Here is a 27,883-nt window from a genome sequence, read left to right on the forward strand (position 1 = left end):
AGCTCACAGGCTGCAGCAGCATCGGCCGCTGGGGGGATGTACACTGTTATCGCGATAACGTGCGAGAATTCCCTCGGGAGGTAATATGGCCGAATGATAACTGCTAGCAGTTCAATGTTTTTACTGCAATACTGCTCCTTTACCCTGATGTGTCCCGGGTTACACCATCTGTCATTCACAAACATTGCTATACCCCCTCCTTTCCTCTTACCACTCTCCTTGGCTTTCCTGTCCACTCTCACGAGTTGAAATCCATCCAGAGTGATGTGTGAGTCAGGTGAGAGTTCATTCAGCCAAGTCTCTGTGAAGCACATAAGGCTACACTCCCGGTACTCCCTCTGCAGCCTGGTTAGCACCGTTAGCTCATCCATCTTATTAGGGAGAGATCTTACGTTTCCCATGATGACAGACGGTATACATGGTTTATACGATCTTTTCTTCTCCCGGCACTTCATTCCAGCTCTGCATCCTTTTCTCCTTCTCCTTAATTCTGCGGGGATCACTGGTCTTTCCATGGAGAGTACCTTGGTGTTGCGCAGTGCTAACAGCTGCTCCCGAATGTAAACAATGGAGCCATGGCTGAAAGGGTCCGCTGATGCTGAATTAACTAGCCCCAGAAAGAAAAAGAGAAAAATACAAATGCACAGTCTCATGAGTAGTACATCCCGAGGTGCACACTTCCGACTGAGACTAGTGCAGAAAGAAATACGAAAAAAGTACAAAAACATACCAAAACACATAAACACGCTCGGAGCTACTGCAACTAGCTGCCACTCTTGTGGCGCCATCTTAATTTTTTGTTTAAAAGTCCTTAGTGATATTCTTTTATCACTTCTTCTTCCAGCTGATCCTGTTAGGTGCCACCACAGCAGATCTGTTCTGCATATTTGATTTGGCATAGGTTTTTACATTGGATGACCTTCCTGATGCAACCCTCTCAAATCTATCCGGGCTTGGGACCAGCACTAAGTATGCACTGACTTGTGCAACCCCAGTGGCTGGATATTTAACGTAACCTGTATGTCTTTGAACTGTGGGAATAACCACAGCATCTGGAAGAAACCCATGCAAACATGGCGAGAACATGCAAACTCCATATGGAAAGGCCCCCGTTGGCTGTGAGCTTCTAACCCGGAATTTTTTGCTGTGAGGCGACAGTGCTTACCACTGTGCTGCCCTCTGATATTTAGTGATATAAAACTTTAAATTTCCAAGACCAGTTGATTTGGACTTGTAACTACTGTATTTCCTGTTAGCTTTGCTGTAGCTACGTACTGAAAAATTTATAGTCGTCTACGTACTATATACAGTCATAGGTTTTCAGAACAAAAAAACAAAGCCAGGTATTTAAAGTGGCATTTTAAATTCAAGCTTCATGATTCAAGAAGATTCAATGCATGTTGCATTCTGAGATGCTTTTCTGCTCAACACAGTTGTAAAGAGTGGTTATTTGAGTTACTGTAGGATTCCTGTCAGCTCAGACCAGTCTGGTTATTCACCTCTGACATCAATTGTTGCTCACTGGATACTTTTTTCCTTTCCTTTTTTTTTTTACATTATTCTGTGTAAACTCTAGAGATTGCTGTGTGTGAAAACCAGCAGGAGATCAGCAGTTTCTGAAACACTCAAATTAGCCTTAACCACCATGCCACAATCCAAATCACTGAGATCACATTTTCGCCATTTCTGATGTTTGATGTGAATATTATCTGAAGCTCTTGACCTGTATCTGCATGACATGTATTGCACTCTGACACAATGGTACACAAAAGGTTTCCAGAGAAACAGGACATGAAGTCCTTTATCAGCAGCAAGCAAATTGCCTCCTACACACTCAGAAGCACTTTGCTTGCATAGCTGATTAGGAGAACAATTTCTGTTCTGTTTCTGTGGATACTTGGCACACTGTGCTATATTTCACTATCTTTTACTACATCTCCTATTAAGAAACATTACAGTCCTGATAGGGATGGCGCACGAGAGCTTGCTCTTGTGAATTGTTTAATGAGAATGAAAATGATGTCAATCATATGCTTTGACCTTCACAGTAACTGGCTCGCAACCCAAATGAATGCCTATGAGAGGTTTTTGGAGCGATGTGCTGGATGGCATTTTCCACCACCATCATTGGTTTTGATCAGAGGTGGACAGTAACGAAGTACATTTACTTGAGTACTGTTCTTAAGTACACTTTTTGAGTATCTGTACTTTACTTGAGTATTATTTTTTTTGGAAACTTATGATTTCACTACATTTGAAAGACAAATATTGTACTTTTTACTCCACTACATTTCTATCAAGGTCCTTGTTACTATGAAGCAGCTTTGAAAGTGGATGTGTTTTTCTTTTCTTTTCTAAAACGTGATTGTTTTTTTCACAGGTGACACTGAGACAGTCTATCAGTAATCACTCGGGTCACGTCACGTCCATAGACTGTATAAAATCAAGTTCAGTGATTTTCTTAGCAGCATTATTTGAACGCGATCAGTTGATAGCAGAATAGAAGGAGGTAGTTCTTCTGGGGAATGCACGCATTCATGGCCTATGAACCCATGTTTCAATTTTCTGTTTAGATTAAAGATTTGTTTTGTTTTAATTGTTTGCTTTGTTTGCCTAAAACGAACCTTATCATGGCCTACAAAAAAGTTGCCGTCCAACCTGCAGAAGCATATTGAGGCACGTAAACGTTTTATTACAAAAGAAAGCTTGCAACAAAGTTGTCTGTGCTTTTAGAGCTAGCGATAATGTTGCAATAAATATGCAGTCTGGTTAGTCAAAGGACTTTCTATGGATTTGCCCGCCAAGTTGCCATAGTCTTGTCCACGGCTAATGTTTACACATAGCTAGTTAACTTGGGCACTGTTTGTTAGCATGTAAAAATGGAGTTATGCTAACATGAATAACGCTAACTTATCTGAAGTGCTTTCAGAAACATGTTTTAGCATAATCTTGCCAAATAGACAATGTAGAAATCTTTCTTTTCTAGTAACGTTAGCTACCCAATATGATTTTGAGTTTGAAAAGAGTTTGCTAGCATGTCAGGTGGAGCATCAGCGCTACAGGTTCTACAAGCTAGTCAGTAAATCCAGTAGGTTGCTTCAGATGCGTTAGGGTTTGTAAGCTTTGTGGCAATAATACAACAATGTGTTGACACAAAATATACTTTTAATACTTAAGTATTTTTAAAAGCAAGTACTTAAGTAAAAATTTGACAGGACAACTTTCACTTGTGTCGGAGTGACATTTGACCAGTGGAATCTGTACTTTGACTTAAGTAATGAAGTTGGGTACTTTGTCCACCTCTGGTTTTGATCCATCTGTACTGAAGAAGGTTGAATTGACAAAGTATGATCCAGGAACGTAGACCTCTGCCGCCTAAGAGATTCTGCCACACGGCTTGATCTGGGAGCAAACAGTCACTGATACAGACACAGCTGCTCAGACAGTTTATTATAGGACAAACATGAGTATATTTTCACATTCAAGAGTGTGTTGTAGTCATGTGATTGGATGGTGATCATGTGATTGACGAAGCAAAGTTATCTATGTATAATATAAATGGGTGATGAAGCATTACATCACTGGTTTAGACTACACTACTGTATTAAAGAAGACAGACATAATGTACCATTACATCACCTGTCAGGATCATAGATTTATGAAAAGAAGAAAGACATTTCTGGTCAGCATAACCTTCATTAGAGCGAAGATAAATCTCAAGGATTCAACTAAACCAAAACAAGTAGCAATCAGGGCTGCCTGTACCAGTTTCAAGAGCAAGTAGCAATCAGACCAGCATGTACCAGTTTCAAGCATGCCAGAGAAATATTTTTATCACTGAGGGAATATTTTTTGGAAGTTCATTTCTCGAGTATTGATTCACAGACTTGTAGAATCCACACCAAGCTGCACTGAAGCTGTTCAGATGGTTTGTGATGTTTTTTTCTTTAATTTGTCACCTTTTTATTTTGTATATGTCTATCTTTTGTCAGAATACTTCATTTAAAAAAAAATCTCATTTAAGCCAATGATTAATTCTGCCCTGACATTAAAGCACTAGGACAGGACATAAATGAGACACACAGCACAGATGGACAGAGGAAGCGAAGTGTTGTGTCTGCAAACAGCTGCAGGCTTGTCGCCTTGTTTTACAAAGACCCGTCCTCAATCCCACAGTCCCACACCTCTCCATTGACACCAGAAGAGCAGCTGCATTGCTGCAGGGACATAAAATAAAATAAAATAAAAGTTGCATACATTTTCATTCAAGTTTATCATTTTGATTTCCCAAGAACTGAAAAGGTCTTTGGGTGAATCTCATAGCTCACATTCTCTGCAATCCGCATCCGGCTCAGTAGGAAGTCAAGATATTAAGTCTTACATTTCAGAGCGGCGTCCTGCTGGGTTCAGTGCTCGACTTTGTTTACTGACCAGCAGTATTAAAAGAGCTACATGGTGAGAATGAGTTTACTGTCCTGCCTGTCTTATTTTTATCTCACCATGGGACCTTCCTTCGAGGTGCTAATTACTATGTGATATTACCATCACCCACCTGTCTATCATTAGGATGTGTTGGAATTGGGTTATAGGTTTAAGATTTAAAAACTCATAAAGGATACCAGATAGCAGAATGTATAATAATAATAAATAATAATAATAATAATAATAATAATAATAATAATAATAATAATCACAGAGGAAAATTGTTTCTTAATCTTTTTTCTTTTAATTTTTCCCAAATATTTTGAAGTCATTAAATAACGAGTTGTAAAAAATATAAATAAGGATATAAAATATTCACTATTTACAAACTTTACAGTATTAACAAGATTGAACAAATGAATAGCGCTTCAATAGAAATGTCCTCCATGACAGTTAGCACTATCCATACTAACAATATTGCTGCTGGAGAATCCAATAATTCAGAGCTGGAGAAGGAGGCAGGCTGCTATTCTCTGCATTCTATTGCACAAAAAAGGAGATTAGTTCTAATTAATTACAAGTTATGTGTTAATACATAAACACGATTCTTACAGTAAGTCATGATTTGCAGATATTAAAGATACCATAACATTGAATACATACCTGACAGTAAGGCATATTAAAGACCTCCTGTGTGGAGAAGCTTGGTGTCTGAGGAGCCACTTGGTTGAAACTCTGTTCATAGAAACCTGGTGCGTTTGGAGCCTGCATTAATGCTGAAGGTCTCCCATGAGCCACCTCTTCTTGCCCAAGGTCCAGCTGAGCCGACAGGTAGGAAATGTAATGGATGGTGAGGCGCAGTATTTCAATCTTGGTCAGCATCTGTCCAGCGGGAGCCACTGATGGAGGCAGGTAGGTCCTGAGATGATGCAATGCTTTGGTCAGGTCCCTCATCCTGAGCTTCTCCCGTTCGCTTGCACTCTGGCGCTTCAGCCCAGGGAACTTTGACCGTGGTCGTCCGGTCCTTTTGGCCACCTTGCCATTTTTCTTATCTTGATCACTGTTGTTCTTCAGAGGAAAGATCTCTGAAAAGCTCTCCTGTCCTGTTCCATAGTGAAAAGTTGGTGGAGAGAAACAGCAGGAATCAGTGGAAGATGCTGGAGAGAGGCTGCTGCAGGCGCTGTAGTAGCCGGCGTCAGAAGCAGAGAAGCTTTGCTCCAGGAGGCCCTCACAATCGACCAGAAACTCTGGGTTATCTTGAAACTTGATAAGAGAGCCAGAGACATTCATGGTTACTTGGAGTGAGGAAAGGCTGTGAGTCTGACTGATGCTGGAGCAGTGTGGATCTCTTGTATATATCCTCCATAAGGTGTGAGGTGGCACCTTTAGGAGCACTTCTCAGGCCAGAGGAGAGAGGTGACACCACAGGCAGGGGGTCCATGGGAAAGGACAACTCATCCAGGCTCAAGGCTGAGGTGTGAGTGCCACAAGAAACACCTAGCGACTGACCCTCACAACTTGGAAAATGTCAGAAAACACAAGTAACACTTCAGATATCTAGATACAAAGTTAGGTATAAATAAAAAAATAGTATAGCTAGTATGGCCTTTTCTAGTTAATGAAGATTTAAATGTCAAAGTAATGACAGGAATTATTTCTGATGTTCCCAGATTGTAGCTCATACATGACTTATACAATTCAGCCTTCATTCCAGTCAACAGTAAATAAAATAGGACTTGTTAGCTTTGTTAGTTATAATAATCAATATTATGATCTCATTTACTGCTTTACCCTTATACTGTCTTGCTCATATATGTAGTGCATACTGTATATTCATGTTGTTTTACTCAAAACTCTGTCATTATGCCTATCAGTCTCGTCATGCACCGTGTACAATGTTCTGTCTTGGATCATGGTTCTGGACAAAGGTTCTCAAGCTTGTTTTTGGAGAAAGGGACATCCTTGTAAAATAATTTCCACAGACCCCCTCAGTACAGATTTATTTCAACTTTTCAAAAGTTTGGTTTGTTATTGAAATGTGTACTATAATATTTTGGCTGTTTATAGGAGACAAAGACATTTTTCTATTCCTGAATGTTCCACTCACAGAGCACATTAGGTCCAAAGTCACTTGTTTTGGGGTTTTGGATTAAACTGATTCAACTCAAGTGACCAGTCAAATAGACACTCACTTCTTCCAGCTTGTCCTACTTATGTGTGTGGGGTTGCTGCCTATTGATCCACATGTCATATTAACTGAAGCATAGTTTTATGCCAGATGCGCTTCCCGCCGCAATCATCCCATTTCCGGGCTCGGGAAACAATCATTCACACCTATGGACAATTTAGAGCAGCTATTTAACCTAACCTGTATGTCTTTGGACTGTGGGGGAAACTGGAGCACCCAGAGGAAACCCACACGGACACAGAGAGAACATGCAAACTCCACACAGAAAGGCCCCCATTGGCCACTGGGCTTGAACCCAGAACCTTCTTGCTGTGAGGTGATAGTGCTAACCACTGCACCACCGTGCCGCCACCAGTCAAACAGATTAATTAATAATATGTCCAATAACTTTCATAACATTAGCTTGTGATTTCAATCATTGTAACAACAACAAAAAATCCCCAGATCCCTGACAATGCTTTTCAGACCTCACTGTTCTTACACGACTAAGTCATGCTGTACTCTCCAAAAAGTTGGGGTGTTTTTTTTTATTAAAGTGATTTGTCAGCAGTTATGGTTTCTTTTTTTTTTTTGAAAAAAGTTGAGTTTTACATGAAATTGAAATCAAAAAGGCTTGTGATGCATCCTGATGGTGTTAATCTCTGGACTAATCTTGGACTGTTTGAGTTCTGTGAAATACAAATTAACATTGCATTCAGTTACATTTTGAAACATTTTTCTCGGTCTTTGAATCATATTTTTCTGACTGTGTTTTTAACCTTTTATCCTGTATTATATATGTATTTTAATCTATCTTTTAGAAAAGATGTTAAGTTTTGTTACTCTCCAAAACACATTGAAGATAAGAAATTATTATTATTATTATTATTATTATTATTATTATTAAAATCATTCAAGCATGTTGCTGCTTTGGTGGTCAAGTCAATTAAGGACTGACACATGTCCATGTCCCTCCTTAATCAGCAGAATTTTGACCATGATTTTCATATTATTGTTCCACCAAATGCAAAGAAGTAATTGGTTTTTAATATAGGGATGAGCTACACATGTTCACTTTCCTATATATACAGTGCAGAATATTTATTTACAGTGCCCTCCATGATTATTGTCCCCACCTTGTAAAAAGGATGAGAAAAAAATCCACTTTTTGGTGAAATAGCTTCACCTCACGCTCAAAAAATTATAAAAATCCAACCTTTAATTGAAATAAATTTATTCACAGAAAAACAATTCCCTCATCAAGAAATAATTATTTCCAACAAAAACACGTGCCCATTATTATTGGCACACCTGTATTTAATACTTTGTCCAACCTCCCTTTGCCAGTAAAACAGCACTCAGTCTTCTCCTATAACATTTTATAAGCTTGGAGACACAGAGCAGGGCATCTGAATCCATTCCTCATACACAATCTCTCCAGATTATCCAGGGTCCTAGGCCCTGTCTTGTGCTCTCTCCTCTTCAGCTCACCCCACAGGTTTTCAATGGGGTTCATGCCAGGGCACTGAGATGGCCAGGGCAGAAGCTTGATTCTGTATTCAGCTAATCATTTTTATGTGCATTTGGACACATGCTTCAGATCATTGTCCTGCAGGAAGATCCAATGATGACCCAGTTTTAGTTTCCTGCTGAAGGCAGCCAGATTATAATTTAATATGATCTGGTATTTCATGGAATCCATGATGCTATGAACCCTAACAAGGTTTCCAAGGCCTTTGGAGGAAAAACAACCCCAAAACATCACAGAACTTCCACCATATGTTACAGATGGGATCGGAATTCTTTTCATTATAGCCATCCTTCATTTTACCCCAAACCCACCTTGAGTGTTTATTGCCAAAAAGCTCCATTTTTGTTACATCAGACCATAGAACATGGTTTCAGTCAAAGTTGTAGTAGTGTTTTACCAACTTCAGGTGCTTACATTTGTGGTTAACTAACAGAAAAGGCTTTTTTTCCCCCTGTCAGACCTTCCAAGTAATCTGTTGGCATGGAGGTGGGATCTGATGGTGGTTTTGGAGACTTGGAAACCCTAAGATTTTACTTTTTCTTCTAATTCACCAACAGTGATCCTTTTGCCTCTCTTACCCTTCTCCTCACTGTACATGGGGACAAAATAAACTTGGGTCCTCTTCCAGGCAAGTTTGTAACAGTTCCAGTTGGATTCCATTTTTGTTATTGCCCTTTTACATATTGATGGCTGACTAAAGGAATTTTGCCTCAGTGTCACCTCATATTTGTACCCCAATTAATCAGGAAGTCATGGATTACAGCTTGAAAGTTGCTCCACTTTTACTTTTTGTGAGGGATTTGTTTTTCTCTGAATAAATATATTTCAGTTAAAGGTTGGATTTTTTTTATTCAGTTTTTCAGTGTGAGAAGATGAAGTAACTTCACTAAAACGTGGATTTTACTAATCTTTCAGGGGGGGCATATATATATATATATATATATATATATATATATATATATATATATATATATATATATATATATATAATATTCCACTGGATATGAACAATTGCATGCTCTGATTGGCTACTCTATTACTAAGATATCAGCTCATACACTGTGAGTAGAGAAAAACAAAATGGCGGAGTGCATCAGGTCAGATATATCATTTTGTTAGCAAGTATTTAAAAGAAACTGAAATAACTAAAAGAATATTGTTCTCTCCCCTCCCCCCAATATCTCCTGTTCCACACTCCAGCCCAGTCGGTGGTGGTAATGCTCCTTTAAGTTGGTTTGCCAACCGCCAAAAAAAAAACCTAAAGAAGAAGAAGAAAATGGCAGAGTGTGTTACTGAACCAAACTAGGATGAAATAAAAATTTGACTCGAAAACAAACCCCCCCAAAATACAAAAAAGCAACAAAATATGGAATGAAGGTATTTCATGATAAGAACATATCTTTTTTTTTCCCAAGGATTATTATTATCACATTTTTTCACAAATTGTTACTATCATTTTGCTGGTTTGTTTACATTCTAAGTGGAAATGATTTTGTGGGATGTTTTGTGTAAAGTTTTTATTTATCAAATTTGCAAAAAATAAAAATGCTCTGTTTCTCAAAATCCAGTGAATGTGGTTAAATAAAATAGTTATCCCACTCAGTATCATTGTACATGGCTTATAGCCAACTCATGTATATTCTTCTCACTTTTTTAGCTTAGGAACCACAGATGTATGTAAGTGCTCTTATAAGTAATGGGACAGTCATACTGTCATAGAGAATGTGTTAAACTAACATATTCTCTCTAGTTCCTCTTTGAGATCCTGGTATTTCTCCACCTTCCCATGTTCTTATTTTCACTGGAGATTGCCATGTCAGGCAGAGCTCTTGGTTGGCGGTTTCACTATTGTCTAGCCAATTAATATTACTATACAATTACTTATGGGACGGTCTTGAACACTCTCAGAAAAAGATTATTAAACTGTACTTTAATGTGCATCTTAAGTAGAAGGGTGCATGTAATGTACCTTTAAAGCTTTATTCTAAAAACTTAAACTTTTATTTAAAGCTTTTAGAAATGTGTTGCAATTCATTTATGTATCTTAACTCATTTTTAAAGGTTCATTATATCCACATTTATTGGTGAAAGTTACATATGAACGGTACAAAAACAACAAGGTGCATTTTAGTGCTTTTTTTAGAATGAAAAATCTTTACTTTTCTACTTTCTAGCTGTATTTTTCTCGTTGAATTTTTGTCTGACTTTATTTACAGAATTAAGATATTTTACATTATTACACTTTTTAAAAAGTTTTAAAAGTTATGTTGTACTTATACTACGCATTCCAATGTACCAGAACAGGCAAATCTTATATACGCTGAGGCTAATCTGTGTCAGAACCTTGAGTCTTGTGTATTTTTGTCTGTAATATAAAAAAATCTACATGATAGAATATGATATTGCCATGTAATACCTATATTTACCTTCCTAAGAGGCAGAAAATGATCACTTCATGACAGCATTGGAAAAATTGCAAGATCAGCTCTTGTAAACAAGTGTTATCTAACATATCATGTTTGTCACTCATGAGTGCAGAACTGTTAAGCTCAGAACGTAAACCCTGTGTGAGCTGTTGTGGTGGGAATGTGGATTAAAATGGTGGAGCAGGTCACTATGAATCGTTCCCACAAACTAAAGTGTTACATTTGACTCCTGGATACTTAGAGAACACACACAGGGCATGCTTTTGCATCCCCAATCCCCCCCCCCCACACACACACACTGCCACCCCAAACCACCACCAAAAAAATAATAAAAACCTGTCTCTCTTTTTCAGTGAAATAAACACTCTAATGATGTCTCTATGTATTTCTAAACAACAACAAACAGCCATGTTGAATGTAATTATTAAAGCTGATATATAACTATTAATATCAATATATCTGTAGACGACATATTGCTCTGATTTATGCAACAAATTGGAGAATTTTTCAAAAACCCCTGGATGGATTTGTTTCAAAAAACAAAACACATTTTGCAAAGGATTTTTCTAATTCCTTTGTTTACGAGCACACTCCATATCAGTTCTTCAGTGAGTTTTGCATAACCTCTTCTTTTCCCCAAGCCTTTGGTGTGAAATTGCACCTCAGGACCTTCGACAGGTGTGAACTAAAGAGGGTCAAGTTCCCACAACATTTCTGTGCTCTTAGCTGTAAAGAATTCATTACCTAAAAGTTACATAAAGAAGCCTAATCTACTATATGTGGTAAAATATTTGGAGTTAAATGTAATCTAGATTCTGAAAAAAAAAAAAAACTCACTATGACAAGTTGCAAGATGTTAATTTAAGATCTCTTCAAATGTTATTTAACACACGTGATTATGAGTTAATTAACACATCAGCACTATTTATTCATGTCTTTAAATGCTGGGTTCACCTCTGAAGATAAAAGAGTCCTGTGTGTATATTGGGATTAGGCTTTGCACATCAAATGCCATTGCCGCTCAGCACCAAAACAAACTAATTACTTCAAATCCCGTCATTCACACCACCATGTTCTATGCATTTGAAATGTAACCCTTTCACTTGAGGACAATGTTAGTGTGGGAGATGGTGGATGCTAGGTGCAGGGGACAGATTTGTGGCTAGACACGGCAGTGTGAAGACGCTTTTCACATTCAGTTAATCCTCATTAGTAATAATAAGCTTCTCTTAGGTATGACTGAATACACATCATACACTGTTAGAAATAAAGGTACCAAACTGTACTTTTCCTTGTAGCACTTCCATCAAGGACATATGCAGACTATCTTTTACCTGGGAATGTACATACACTGCCAGAAATAGGGGTATAGTAGGAGTCCATTTCTGTCCCCCAAGGTACAGTCTACACTAATGTACCCCCTAGGGCTCATTATTGGGCCTCAAGGTAACTATGTGTACGTTTTAGGGCCAAAAAGGTACATATATGTTCCCAAGCAATATATAAAAGGTACTGCTCCAGTGAGAAGCCATTGTACCCCTAAAAGTACAACAGTGTATTTTGTTTTCTGATAGTGGAGCATTTACAGTTGTGGTCAGAAGTTTATATACAGTGACATGATTGTCATCTTAGATATGAATGTCATGGCAATCTTTGGAATTTCAGTAATTTCTTTGAACTGTTCTTTTTCTGTGGCAGAATGTACAGCATACATCTTTAATTAAAAAAAAACACTACAATTTGGTACACAAGTTTGAATTTTTTTTTTGGGGGGGGGGGGGGGGGGTTCTGAAATCAACACAAGGTCAAAATTATACATACAAGTCAAAAATTTACATATGCTCACTTAGATTATTAATTCAGAGGGGCTAAAACTTCCAAAATGTCTTTTATCTTGCCAAGGCTGAGGTTTCTTAACTTTCTGTTAGTGATCATGATTGATTACAGATGGTAGCTTCTCTGTGCCTTCAGAAGAAGGGTTTGTTCACTCTTTGGATTGACCAACACACAATAAAATAGGAAAGTCCAAGGAGCTCAGTGCAGATCTGAGAAAGAATATCGCGAATGTACACAACTCTGGAATGTCTCTTGGAGCCATTTCTAAACAACTGCAAATTCCAAGATCAGTTCAAACAATTGTATCCAAGTCATTGTGTCATGCTCCGCCCCGGAGATCCACTCCGGAGATTACAGATCTCCCACGCCAGCGCCGATCCGGATCCGGGACAGGAATTCCATCTTACCTGAACTCATTTCCTGGTTTTCACCGCTGCATATATAAACGCTGTTCTCAGACTCTGACTTTGTGAGAATGTCTCATTTTGCTACTCTAGCCATTTTTGTGCCTCATTGTGTTTCATAGGTTTTCCTCTCTAGCTTATTTTTTTCTAGTTCATGGTTTTTGCATTAGCACTTTTTCTTGTTCATGGTTTTTGCACTAAGGGTTTTTTTTCTTGTTCATGTTTTTTTTTTTGCACTAGCACTTTTTCTTGTTCATGGCTTTTTGCTCTAGTGTTTTTGTCCTTACTGTACCTGTCTCATGTTTTTGTCTTTTTTTACCCGGACTATTTTTGCCATTTGTGTTTTTGTCCTGTTTGTTTACCTTTTTGCCACACCCTTTTTTTCCCTTGGATTAAATCACCTTATTTATTGGATTACTGTCTGTTTTCTGCTTTTGGATCCTTATCTCACCACACCTCCACCACCCCTAACATATTGTGAGGTGTAGTCACTTTGCCAAGCCATTTTGCTTCAAGAAACCCTAAACTGTCACCCTCAGCTGAAGGGAAATTTGTTTGGATGGTCAGGAACAACCTGGGAACCACCATGGGACAGCCCTGCCATGAACTGGAAGTGGATGGATCACTGCCTACAGTTTAGATCACCATGGATTAAGAGGCTGCTATCCAAGAAATAACCCTCTGCTCCAAAATTGACACCTTCAAACTTAACTAAAGGTTGAAGCTGACCACACAGACAAAGAAAAAGCCTTCTGGAGGATAGCTGTATGGTCTGATGTGACAAAGATCGAGTTGTTTGGCCACAATGACCACCATGTACAGAGGGACACTGTACCAGCTGGTGGTGGTGGTAGGATCATCATGCTCTGGGGCTGTTTTGCTGCCAGTGGAACTGGTTCATTGCACAAAGTGGATGGAATAATGAAGATGGTGGACTACCTCAGAATTCTTCAGCACAAACCATCAAAAACTTGAACACGACTTGGGAGTTACAGCAGGACAGTGAACCCAAACATGCATCAGAGCTGGTTGTGGAGGATAAAGCAGGCTAACATTAAACTTAAAACAAGCTGTATATGTATAATTTTGACCCTGTATTGATTTCAGAAAACCTAAAGAAAATTAAAACTTGTGCACCAAATTCTAGTGTTTTTTAATGAAAGATGTATGCTGTACAATCATTCTGCCACAGAAAAAGAACAGTTCAAAGAAATTACTGACATTTATATCCAAGATGACGTTCATGTCACTGTATGTAAACTTCTGACCACAACTGTACATTAATGCTTTAAATTTACTTATATACATACTACTACTAATAATGTTACATTTATATAGTGCCTTTCTCAAACTCAAGGTCACTTTACACAGGTCAAGAAACAAAACAAAGAAAACAGAATGCACACACAAAAAAGTTGGTAAAGAGTGGTAAGTTTATGCAGTGGTTACGGAGGAGAAGTGTTCATGAAACAGAAAGGTTTTGAGATGTGATTTGAATAAAGAAAGGAAAGCGCAGTCACAGAGGGGTTGAGAGAGGGAATTCCAGAGCTTGGGGGCCATGGCACTGAAGGACCTGCCACCCAGGGTAGAGAGTCTAGTGTGGGGGGCAGCAAGGAGATCATGGCTAGAGGATCTGAGAGAGCAGGATGGATTGTAAGGGATCAGAAGATCATGGACATAAGGAGGAGTAAGGTTATAGAGGGTTTTGAAAGTGAGGAGTAGGATTTTATACTTAATTCAGGACAGAACAGGTAGCCAGTGAAGCTGAGAAAGAATGGGGGTGATATGAGCAGATCATTTGGTATGGGTGATGAGTCTCACTGCAGAGTTCTGAAGGGATTTAGTAGGGAGGCCAATGAGAAGGGAGTTGCAATAATCTGGACATAATGAAGGAGTGGACCAAAGTTTGAGCGTCACTAGTGGAAAGGAAGGGGCAAAGGCGGGTAATATTCCGGAGGTGGAAGAAAGCAGTCTTGGTGAAGGATTGAATATGGGAATCAAAGTTGAGAGAGGGGTCAAGCAATACTAAAGGTACCAAATGTTCCCTTCATGGCACAACATGGAAAAATACACTTTGGTGCCTTTATTTCTGACACTGTGTGATGTGTACTCTTGATGGTACAACCCCAGCAACAAGGAAAAGTACAGTTTGCTATCTTTGTTTCTAAATGTGCAGTGGCTAGTTTTTCTGATGTAAATTCAAATGCTAGTTTGCCATTCATATTTTATAGTCATGAAAAAATATAATTTGTACTAAATACCCCCCCCCCATTGTTGTCTTGTTACTGTATGATCAGAAAGTATATAAAAGGTTTTATATGATTGCCTTTGCCTGATAGCAAGCATCATAAAGTACAGTGGTGCTTGAACGTTTGTGAAGCCTTTAGAATTTTCTATATTTCTGCATAAATATGACCTAAAACATCATCAGATTTTTACACAAGTCCTAAAAGTAGATAAAGAGAACCCAGTTAAACAAATGAGACACAAATATTATACTTGGTCATTTATTTATTGAGGAAAACGATCCAATATTACATATCTGTGAGTAGCAAAAGTATGTGAACCTTTGCTTTCAGTATCTGGTGTGACCCCCTTGTGCAGCAATAACTGCAGCTAAACGTTTCTGGTAACTGTTGATCAGTCCTGCACACTGGCTTGGAGGAATTTTAGCCCATTCCTCCATACAGAACAGCTTCAACTCTGGGATGTTGGTGGGTTTCCTCAGATGAACTGCTCGCTTCAGGTCCTTCCACAACATTTCAATTGGATTAAGGTCAGGACATTGACTTGGCCATTTCAAAACATGAGATTCAGTTCATGGACAGATGTCCTGACATTTTCCTTTAGAATTCACTGGTATAATTCAGAATTCATTGTTCCATCAATGATGGCAAGCCGTCCTGGCCCAGATGCAACAAAACAGGCCCAAACCATGATACTACCACCACCATGTTTCACAGATGGGACAAGGTTCTTATGCTGGAATGCAGTGTTTTCCTTTCTCCAAGCATAACACTTCTCATTTAAACCAAAAAGTTCTATTTTGGTCTCATCCGTCCATAAAACTTTTTTCCAATAGCCTTCTAGCTTGTCCACATGATCTTTAGCAAACTGCAGATGAGCAGCAATGTTCTTTTTGGAGAGCAGTGGCTTTCTCCTTGCAACCCTGCCATGAACACCATTGTTGTTCAGTGTTCTCCTGATGGTGGACTCATAAACATTAACATTAACCAATGTGAGAGAGGCCTTCAGTTGCTTAGAAGTTACCCTGGGGTCCTTTTTGACCTTGCCGACTATTACACACCTTGCTCTTGGAGTGATCTTTGTTGGCTGACCACTCCTGGGGAGGGTAACAATGGTCTTGAATTTCCTCCATTTGTACACAATCTGTCTGACTGTGGCTTGGTGGAGTCCAAACTCTTTAGAGATGGTTTTGTAACCTTTTCCAGCCTGATGAGCGTCAACAACGCTTTTTCTGAGGTCCTCAGAAATCTCCTTTGTTCGTGCCATGATACACTTCCACAAACATGTGTTGTGAAGATCAGACTTTGATAGATCCCTGTTCTTTAAATAAAACAGGGTGCCCACTCACACCTGATTGTCATCCCATTGATTGAAAACACCTGACTCTAATTTCACCTTCAAATCAACTGCTAATGCTAGAGGTTCACATACTTTTGCCACTCACAGATGTGCAATATTGGATAATTTTCCTCAATAAATAAATGACCGAGTATAATATTTTTGTCTCATTTGTTTAACTGGGTTCTCTTTATCTACTTTTAGGACTTGTGTGAAAATCTGATGATGTTTTAGATCATATTTATGCAGAAATATAGAAAATTCTAAAGGGTTCACAAACTTTCAAGCACCACTGTACCCATAGGGTATCTATTTTTTTTTCGTGATATCTTCCTTCATCATAAGTGCTACCGGGTGAGGTTTGTTTTACCTGGCAACACTTGTTTAGTCTGAATCCTATTTGTAACACAAATTCAAATGTGTTTTAACATGTTCCTTCCATATCTATAGGAATTTTCTTGAAGTTATTTTAGATATGTGATAAAAACTGATAAGAAAGCAAAAAACAGACTGAATGAGGCACTTGGTAGAGTGCATACCTCTGCCAAGCCACATATTAGAATACCCAGATGTTTACTATGTTTACATACATATCTAGATTTGCATCAAAATCTAATCAATTGTTCTTTGGCCCATGACACCTTTCCTCAAACTTTCATCTCCGTTCACTATTTTTTGAGTGACATTGGGAATGGGCAAACAAATAAACAAACAAACAAACAAACAAACGGAGGTGAAAACATAACCTCCTCCAACAAAGCTGACAGAGGTAACAAACATATACGGTAGTGCTGTTGGCTGTCTGACAGTAAGGTTAATGATTCACCAGTTGATCAGTGTGTTAAAGTGAATTGAAAGTTAGGTTTTTGATGGACTCTTTACACTTTATACCTTCTTCCTGTTTCTTTGAATTTGCAGACCATTGTATAAAGCAGAAGCAACTTTATTGGCCACGTTTATTGACAAGTATGAGGAAGTAGCTTTGATTAAATTTGACCAAAGAGATGTAGAAACAGTACTAGAAATAGAAACCAATATACATAAGAGTCTTACAGCACATATACAGACAGGTGATTGTGTAAAGCAACAAGACCATCAATGATGGTGTAGCTCACTCCGGCCCCATCTAGTCCAGAAGGAACGATCTAAAGTGGGCCACCTTGTGCAATAAATGTTGCAAGCTATATACATTATATACAAGCTATATAGAAGCTATATATATAAGCTATATACACCCTAGGAATACCTACCTATTTGCCAGAAAGAATCCAAAATGGCAAGGAATTGGCCAAGAAGCGATTTTTGTCAAACTGCTCATTAAGGCTTAATTAGTCCATAACTTCATGAATAATTGTAATTAAGCAAATCTGGGTAGAAGTTATATGCACCATGGGTACCCCTACCTTCACGCCAGAAAGAATCAAAATTGGTGATGAATTGAGGGAGAAGAAGCGATTTGTGTGGAAACTGCTCGTTAGGCCTTAATTACTCCATATCTTCATTATTAATGGCAATTATGCAAATTTGGGTAGAAGCTATCTGCACCCCAGGCAGACCTACCTTCCTGCCAAAAATTATAAAAATTGGTGAAGAATTGAGAGAGAAGAAGCGATTTTCATGAAACGTGGACAATGTCGGATGGACGCCAGACAACGGATGATGGCCGGGCAATGGACAACATATGATGGCATAAGAAGAAGAACAACAACTTTATTCATCACACACTTGTGAAATTCCTCTCTGCATTTAATTCATCTGAAACAGTGAACACACACATACCCAGAGCAGTGGGCAGCCATGCTAACAGCATCCAGAGCAGTTGGGAGTTAGGTGCCTCACTCAAGGGCACCTCAGCCTGAGGCCATCCCATAATCTAACCACATGTCTTTGAACTGTGAAACCAGAGCACCCAGAGAAAACCCACGCAGACACAAGGAGAACATGCAAACTCCACACAGGAAGGCCCCCGCCAGCTGCTGGGCTTGAACCCAGAACTTTCTTCCTGTGAGGTGACCATGCTAACCACTTACACCACCTACATTGCCTGTCAGCCAGATGAGCTAATAACAAGTAGAGGACTCTTTTGTCCTCCAGTTTAGCATTGACTTAGTAAATTGCAAACTTCGGCTAACAAACATGTCTGGTGAAACATGTATCAATTGGTATCAATTTGCAGAATGAAAAAACTGGAGGTCAAAAGTGTTATTTGTTTGGGATAAGTAGAAAATCGAGCTATTTCTCTGGCATTGGTTGCCAAATAAGTTAAGCATGACCACATGTTTGTGTGAGTGTATGTGCAGGAAGTATACTTCATTTCTGAGGTTTTCCCTATAGGCAACTCCTCCAATCCATCTGCTCAGCTAATCAACAAAAATGTTATAGTTGGATCAGGCGTGTTTGGCTCAGGAAACGCTTCTAACTTTGCAGGATAGCCATGTTTCAAGATATCAGACACTGCTGCAGATTTTATAAAGACACGGTTCATAGAAAAGCATTAGGCAAGACAGAGATATACAACCAGCTCAGTGTTATGGTTACAGATCTGGGAACCTCCTTAACAGATCCTCTTTAAAAGCGTGCCGAAAGATAATGCCTAAATCTGACATTTATAACCAGTCCGTGCTTTGCTCCAACACCCACACATAATTCCATCAAAAAGAACAATGTTCCAGGGTTTTTTTTTTTTTGGCAATACAGTAACAACAGGATTATAAAATTCTTGTAAGGGCGATTTCTAAAAACCATATTGTACCTTGACATACTACAAATATTGTCGGACACAGAAACTGATTCTGCAGGATTTTGCTGTAGAGCAGACTTATGTTTTCATTTCATCTTTTAGTCCCACAGTGATTTTCTAGCAGGCCTGGGATTTGAAGTGTGCTCCTTGTACGATATAAAAATGCTTACTTTCCCTACAAACTATGAAAACTCTTACTTGTACTCTTATAACAACATCACCCGACACAAAAACCCAGCATGCATGTGCACCACGTCATTTGAATGACATAAATACTAATATCTAGCTATGTCTTAGGATCCATACTCGCACAGTAATTCATGCCATAATACTTCTCATGGTACCTGTACAGTAATTTGGTAGTTCAGTAGTTGGGGGAAGCATGGTAATATATTAACAGTGTTATAAAAGTGAGCCATTTTGAATAAGCATGGCCAACTCTGAATTAAAACATATCAATATGAAATACATAGCAGTAACCTTGTACAGTCTCAGAGTAGCACATTTTAAACAAAACAAGAGTGTAAAAAAGAGAAAGACTCAAAGCTAAGCAATGTGACTGAATTGAGGAATTTTCATAGATCTAAAGAAAGCATTTGATACAATAAATCATGACATTCTATTCAAAAAATTAGAGAGGTAACCTACATACTCTGTATAATGCACTCATACTTCCATATTTGAGCTACTGTGTGGAGATATGGGGTAATACCTACAAATCTAACCTGCAGCCGTTATGCACATTACAAAAAAGAGCAATAAGAATTGTCAATAATACGGGATATCTTGAGCATACAAACGCATTATTCGTAAAAGCACACACTCTGAAATTCACTGATCTGGTTAAACACAAGACTGCACAAATTATGTATAAAGCAAGACATAACCTTCTTCCGGGTGAGGTACAAAATACGTTTATGGAAAGGCAGGGTGGGTATAACCTGAGAGGGGAAATGAATTTTAAGAGAGTAAATGTTAGAACAACTATGAAAAGTATGTGCATAACAGTCTGTGGGGTGAAATTGTGGAATGGTCTGGATAATGAACTCAAAAATAGCACCAACATAAAACTGTTTAAAAAATTATATAAAAACATGTTAATAAAAATATATGAGAATGAGGACAGGCAGACTATATAGGTGATGATGAAATTGAGAGTAAGTCTGTGACTGGTCTTCTTGTATTTAGTGTATAGTTATAGGTATGTGTATATGTATGTACTGTATATATGTATTGTATGTGTGTCTATATGCATAACATAAGTATCTGTATATATGATTTGATTTGGTCGATATTATACCATGTCGGTATGTTTTGATATGTTGGTATGTTTTCTTTTTTGTTTATTGCTTTTGTTTTCTTTTGTATATATAGTTTATTATGGTGGAAAGTGACATTTGATTAGCGGTGGTATAGAGGGTTAGGATTGGATAAGTTATTACTTCTTCCTAATCCTTTCTGAACATTATGTTATTGCCTTGTGGCTACGCTATTCTGTTTGTTTATGATGATGTTTTGATTATTGTATTTTTTAATTTAAAATTTTTATTTTTATATCTTTCTTCTTTATTGTTCAGAATAAAGTAATCAATCAATCAATCAATCAAATGTATTTAAAATAATACACTTTTATTCCAATGGTTACAGTCATGTGAAAAAGAAAGTACACCCTCTTTCAAGTCTAGGTTTTAAGTGTCAGGACATAATAAAAAATCACCTGGTCCTTACCAGGTCTTAAAATTAGGCAAATACAACCTCAGATGACCAATAACACATGGCATATTCACTCTGTCATTATTTATTTAACACAAAGTAAGCCAAAAGTGCAGTAGCAGTGTGTGAAAAATTAAGTACACCCTTACTGCTTCCATAGAAATTATGAAGGCAATTAGCAGCCAGGTGTTGCTGATCAAATGAATTTGATTAATTGATCATCAGCAAAGATATTAGAGAAGCAATTGTTGCTGCACATCAGTCTGGGAAGGGTTATAAGGCCATTTCCAAGCAATTTGAAATCCCTCATTCTACAGTGAGAAAGATTATTCAGAAGTGGAAAACATTAAGAACAGTTGCCAATCTTCCCAGGAGTGGACGTCCCAGCAAATTTCAGAGAAATTGCAAAAAACCCAAGAACTATATCTAGGACTCTACAGGCCACAGTTAGCATGCTAAATGTTAAAGTTCATGACAGTACAATTTGAAAAAGACTGCGCAAGTATGGCTTGTTTGGAAGGGTTGCCAGAAGAAAGCCTCTTCTATCTAAAAAGAAAATGGCAGCATGGCTTAGGTTTGCAAAGATGCATCTGAACAAGCCACAAGCCTTCTGGAACGATGTCCTTTGGACAGATGAGACCAAAGTGGAAATGTTTGGACATAATGTACAGTGCCATGTTTGGTGAAAACCAAACAGAGCATATCAGCACAATCACCTCATACCAACCATCAAGCACAGTGGTGGAGGGGTGATGATTTGGGCTTGTTTTGCAGCCACAGGGCCTGGGCACCTTGCAGTCATTGAGTCAACCATGAACTCCCCTGTATACCAAAGTATTCTAGAGGCAAATGTGAGGCCATCTGTCCAACAGCTAAAGCTTGGCCACAATTGGGTGATGCAACAGGACAATGAGCCCAAGCACACCAGCAAATCTACAGCAGAATGGCTGAAAAAGTAAAGAATCAAGGTGTTGGAATGGCCAAGTCAAAGTCCAGACCTCAACCCAATTAAAATGCTGTGGCTGGACCTTAAGAGAGCTGTGCATAAAAAAATGCCCTCAAACATGAATGAACTGAAGCAATGTTGTAAAGAAGAGTGGGCCAGAATTCCTCCACAACGATGTGAAAGACTGATAAAATCATGCAGAAAATTATTGCTTCAAGTTATTGCTGCAAAAAGTGGTTCTACAAGCTATTGAATCGTGGGGTGTACTTACTTTTTCACACCTGGATTCTGCATTTTCACCTAATTTTTTGTTAAATAAATAATGACACAGTGGAATCTGTTGTGTGTTGCTTTACACCTGAGGTTAGATTTGCATAATTTTAGGACCTGGTAAGGATTAGATGATTTTTTTGTTATGCCTTGATTAGTAAAACCATGTAACTTGAAGAGGGTGTACTTTCTTTTTCACATGACTGTATATTATGACTGCTATCTTATGTAGATCTACTACACTGTCACTAAAGAGCAAATTCAACTCAACTTTCAACTTTATCGTCCGTAGATGGCAATTGGTTTTGCAGCAAGACGTCAAAACAGACACAAAAACATAAGACAAAAGACAAGAAGACAACAAACCACTAGGGACACTGAATACAACAGCCAAAGAAGCAACAGTGTTCCCCTACAGTCCTTTTTGACTGTAATCAACAAATAAACTAAAAGCACAGTATTTACACAACATAACATCATGTAAGCCTACAGAATTCCATGCATGACGTTACTGATATATTGATAAAAATCCCTAAGTCAAGAAAATAAATATTAGTTAAAAAAATTAACTAGTTCTAAAATACCACAAGAATGATCCACAAAGCAATGAACAGATTTAATGCTGTAGTAACACAATTGTCTGCCAGTTTATTTTTAATGCCTTGTCTATCAATGTTCTGGTGCCATCTTCTGGTCAGGATACTATTTCCCATTAAATTCAGTTTATTTACTAAATTTGAACAAATGTTGAAACTCAAAAATCACAATGGAGCCACACCATGGCCCTGTTACAACAATAAACAGGGAACATTTTTAATGAACTAGTAAAATCACTTTATCAAAACAATTCTCATATCACAACTAACATCATCCGAGTATATATATATATATATATATATATGGTGTAGTGGTTAGTAATGTCACCTCACAGCAAGAAGGTCCTGGGTTCGAGCCCAGTGGCCGATGAGGGCCTTTCTGTGTGGAGTTTGCATGTTTTCCCTGTGTCTGTGTGGGTTTCCTCCGGGTGCTCCGGTTTCCCCCACAGTCCAAAGACATGCAGATTAGGCTAATTGGTGGCTCTAAATTGACCGTAGGTGTGAATGGTTGTTTGTCTTTATATGTCTGACCTAGTGACTTGTCCAGGGTGTACCCCACCTCTCGGCCATAGTCAGCTGGGATAGGCTCCAGCTTGCCCACAACCCTGCACAGGATAAGCGGTTACGGATAATGGATGGATATGTATAATATTACATGTTATTGGGAAATACACAGCTACATCCAGGACATAATTTTGAGTACTTTTTGTTTGTGAATGTGTCCATACAATAAAAAGAAAATCACACATTCACTTGAAGATATGAAGTTTATCTTCTCATGTTGAAAAACTAGCATTTTTTCATGTGAAATACATCGCAGATCTGAGTGACATATTTAAATAAGATTGGCTGGTGTTGGATGGTATATCAGATGTATTCCATTCCATGAATAGAATACATCCGATATACCATGAAAAAAAGCCAGCCAATATCATTATTATACATACACATTCCTTTCAGGTATTCAAGGCATTTTTCTCTTTCAAAATTGTCTCAAAATCTTCCGTATTTAATGAAGCAAACCTAGTGGCCATGTTTGTTAACAAATTGTCCCAGTCACTCGCTAGTGTGGAAGTTTTACATCTCCGACGTGTGACGTCATGTTGTCTTGACAACCATGCAATATCATAAACCATATTTAACACTCATTCTTCATTGGGTAGAGTGATGTAATACACATAGGATAAGCGATATGTGAACAATATTGCATGCTTTCAAACCAAATGAATGAAACCCACTAGAAGGGAATAGAACACGTTTTTATTCCATCGAAAAAGTGTCCTGTATATATAATAATTCCCAATATTTTACTCTGATGATGTCACTGCCAGTGTTTTTCCTGCTGACTAGATGCGCATTGTCAAAATGGTGAACCGGTTCAAAATTAAAATTCTTTTGATTAATTGCCTTTTTTTTGTTTTGTGGATGTGTCCATATAATATAAAGAACATTACATGGTGGCACAAATATATGAAATTTATCTTCTCATGTTGAAAATATTTTCAATTTGCTCACTTGTGAATATATACATTCACCACTCGATGATAAACTTCATATCTTTGTGCAACTGTGTAATATCCTCTTAAGCCTTAAAGCTCTGAACATTTGAATTTCTATATATATTTAAAAAATTAGGAGTCAATATTGTGTAGTTAAAATACAAGCTTTATTATAAATACATATTAAATATAATTTTGCGTTTATTTTGTATTTACAAAAGATGGGCAGATAACATACATATATTTATATATATAAATTAGTATAAAAATTAAATTATAATCTACAATCTAGAATCTAAAGCTACATTTTTAGACATTCATTTTAATGGACAGCATGTATGATTTCACAATATGGAGGACTCCATCAGTTTCAGTGTGCCAGTGAGTTTGGTGGTCGACAGAACTGCAGTGTTTAGCTCCAAAAGGCCGGAGGTACAAGCTGATAGCCGTAAACCTGGAACAGACAGAAGAGAGAATATTAGTGATACTAGTCAATCAAGTATCTGTAAGAAAGTAGGCTTTAATTGGTAACTTGTTTACTCTGTGTCAAATATATGAACTGATTCCCTGCTGGTACAGCAAGGTTTTGAATCTAAATAACTATCAAGAATAGTATTTGATTTATTTTGACACTACTTCAACAATGCAGGAATCTAAAGTTATTTCAAACTGAGACACTTTTTTTTTTTGAGTAGCAGAGAAAAACGGAATCTTGTTTTGATAACTGATCACTGATTACCATTGCATTCATACCTGGCAGGACTGTGTGAACTGAGCACACTGCTGTTGCTGAAAATTGTTTGTCTCTGGGCTGTAGAGCTGATCCGTCATTGGCTCCGAGAGCTGTGTGCTGTACTGGCTCATATCCACTGCTTGCTCTGAGTACTCCAAACTGCTCCCAGTCTGATGCTGTTCTGCATAATCCCCATATCTTTGTCCCTCTCCCCACTCTGTACTTGTAGATCTGCACTGAAAATAGCCCAGAATCTCTGGAGAGGTTCTCCATCCATCCCCATTGCTCATCTGCTTCCTCTGAGACAGATATTCTTCACTGAGCCCGAGCTGAGCCGAGAGGTACGAGATGTAACGGATTGTGAGGCGCAGTGTCTCGATCTTGGTCAGCGTCTGTCCGACAGGAGCCACTGATGGAGGCAGGTATGTCCTGAGATGGTGCAGCGCTTTGGTTAGGTCCCTCATCCTGAGCTTCTCTTTCTCACTGGCATTCTGACGCTGCTCGCTTGGGTTCTTCAGCCTAGATCTTCGTGTCCTCCTGGCAAGGCCTGAGGGAGAAGCGGGCGCTTTGGTCAGTCTGGAGGTGGCTTTATGAAGCTTGGTGAGCTTGGGTTGGTAAGATGGAGAGCAGTTGAGGTCCATAGAAGGTGCTGGAGAGACAGTCTCAGGGGAGGAGACGCTGTAGAGCTCAGAGTCAGAGCTTGGGCTGCTCCAACGGTTGTGAGGATGGTGGATGACGCTTGAGGTGTCCATATTTGAGAGTTGGAAAGTGAATAAAAGTAGATGAAGAAGGTTGTAGGTTAGAAGGTTGGAGAGCAAATGAAGCTGGAGGTTTTTATGCTGGAAGGTGAGAGAGCGAATGAAGGCAGGACCTGGAGGTAGGAGGTTTTTATGCTGGATTCGGAGGTGTGAGGTGACACCTCTGCAGCCTCCATGCAGCAGGACTCAGTGTGGGAAAGAGCTGAGGGAGACTGCAGGAGCAGAGGTGTGAATTCTGACTCCTCTTCCGAACAACAACCAAGCACAGTTCAACTCTTAGACTGAATTCAGATTATTTTTAATATTTTAATATTAACCCAATGTAGGAGGAGGTTTTTTTAAACACTTTTTTGAATTGCATATATATTCATGGCTGAATTTGTCAATGTAACTATCCAGTATTTACTGAACTGCAATGCTTATCTTTTGAACTAATCTTTAAATATCTCAAAAAGGTCTGCAGAGTTCGAAAGATTTAAACAAATATACGTTTCAAAATACATTCACTGTCCTTCCTTTTTTAAAATAAAAAAAACAAACTCTAAGCTAAAATAGAAACATTAAAAAAGTCAGAACTTTTCAGGTTGTATTTCAAAGCTTAAGCAGCATACTTGACCTTAATGAGCTTTAATTATTCTTAATAACCTCCATTAGTGCGTTACACTTGAGGTGTGACATTTACACTGAATAGTGATCAGGGCGTCTCTAGATCTATGAGTCAAGTAGCCATTGACACTGAAGCTGTGAAAACGCTGCATGTTTGGCCAGTCACGCGCAGAATATCTCAGCCTTACTTTATGCTTCAGCTCAGCCCATTGAACCTGACCAGGAAAATTTTTAATGACAGAGTGTGACATGCAGTGCTGAATATTTATGATTATTGCTATTATCACTTCTGATTATAATTATTATAATTATTATCTTTTAGAGCATTTTGTCCATTTTGGAAGTGGATGAAAAATACTATTTAATCACATCATAGGTTGGTGAATTGTAACCACATTTGAGTCCTATCTAATATATAAAAATAGGTACCCTATGGGTACATCTATGTGTACATGTGGCTACTGCTTATAAATAAAATAGTTTTTTGATCCCATGTCCATACAGTAAATATAGCATATATACATGCTATCAATTAAACTTGCCTCATCTCTTGCAAGCATCACCAAGCTATGAGCAGCATCAGGGCTTGTAGTATTTTGGTTACCAATTTTGTTTCCTGTGTTTTGTTCATGAATTGTCTTAGAAGCATTATTTAGTACTAATGAGCACATTTTGTTTCACAAGTGTAGTGTAAAGATTCTAAAATAAATAATAAAATTAAAAATTAATGCGAATAGCAGAAGTTTGATATCAGCTTTTCAATATACCTGCCAACAAGTTCAAAAAAACTTACAAAACCTTTCGTTTGACCTTTCAGAAGGACCAAACAAAAGCTGTGATAATCAAAAGGTAAATTTTCTTAAAATAAACACCACTTACTTAACATTGAATCAGTAGCTTGGCGAACCATGAGGTGAATTTCATTTATCATTTTATTTGCCAATTATCTTCCGATACTATGAAGTTATAACGAGGTTTCTCTTATTTCATTTCTGGTTCTGATTGGTTCCGAAGTTTATCAAGAAGTAGAACAGGTAATCAAACTTGATCAGGATAAGTGCTGATTGGTTACGAAGTTTCGCTATTGTTGCACTCATTCTTATAACACGATGACATAGTGGCTTCGCCACTCATTCTTGTGTACCTTTGATAACGCGAGATCAACTGTTTGTATCGTGAGATCACAATTTGCTGTTCTGGTGATTGTAATACTTATGCATATGCGCATGCACAGTGTGCTATTGTTACACTCATTCTTACATTCTTACAACACGATGACATAGTGGCTACTGCCTCGTTTTGCCTCTGTGAGGCAGTAGCCACAAAAATGATATCTTAGATTATAACAATCAAACATAACCAGGGGTTGGAAAGATGCAAAAAACAAACAAAAAATTGTCAAACCAAAATGTACTACTTATAGTAGTAGTAAATTTTGGTTTCATATTCCTATTTATGTTTAGTATTCCTGTTTATAGTATTCCTACTTATAGGAATAGTTTTTATTAGGACTAGTTCAGTAAGGAATCAGTTGCTAGCCTGCGTTTTGAACATACAACATGTTTTGAGGTTTAAAGAGCAGGCTACATCTTTTATTATTCTATCCACATTCACTGGATATGAGCAATTGCGTGTTCTGATTGGCTACTCT

General features: G+C 38.1%; 2 protein-coding genes across 2 annotated transcripts; both read right to left on the reverse strand.

Annotated features, from left to right (window-relative positions):
* Positions 1–4,148: 4,148 nt before the first annotated feature.
* Positions 4,149–5,712, reverse strand: mespaa (mesoderm posterior aa). Its single transcript, XM_060940646.1, has 2 exons — positions 5,086–5,712; positions 4,149–4,217 (listed from the first exon to the last, which is right to left on the reverse strand). The coding sequence occupies exons 1-2, from the start codon at positions 5,710–5,712 to the stop codon at positions 4,149–4,151; spliced, it is 696 nt and encodes a 231-aa protein (XP_060796629.1).
* A 19,170-nt stretch (positions 5,713–24,882) lies between these two features.
* Positions 24,883–25,620, reverse strand: mespba (mesoderm posterior ba). Its single transcript, XM_060940647.1, has one exon. The coding sequence runs from the start codon at positions 25,618–25,620 to the stop codon at positions 24,883–24,885; it is 738 nt and encodes a 245-aa protein (XP_060796630.1).
* Positions 25,621–27,883: the final 2,263 nt, after the last annotated feature.

Source organism: Neoarius graeffei, chromosome 15 (assembly GCF_027579695.1).
Source record: "Neoarius graeffei isolate fNeoGra1 chromosome 15, fNeoGra1.pri, whole genome shotgun sequence".
NCBI classification, from domain to species: Eukaryota; Metazoa; Chordata; class Actinopteri; order Siluriformes; family Ariidae; genus Neoarius; species Neoarius graeffei.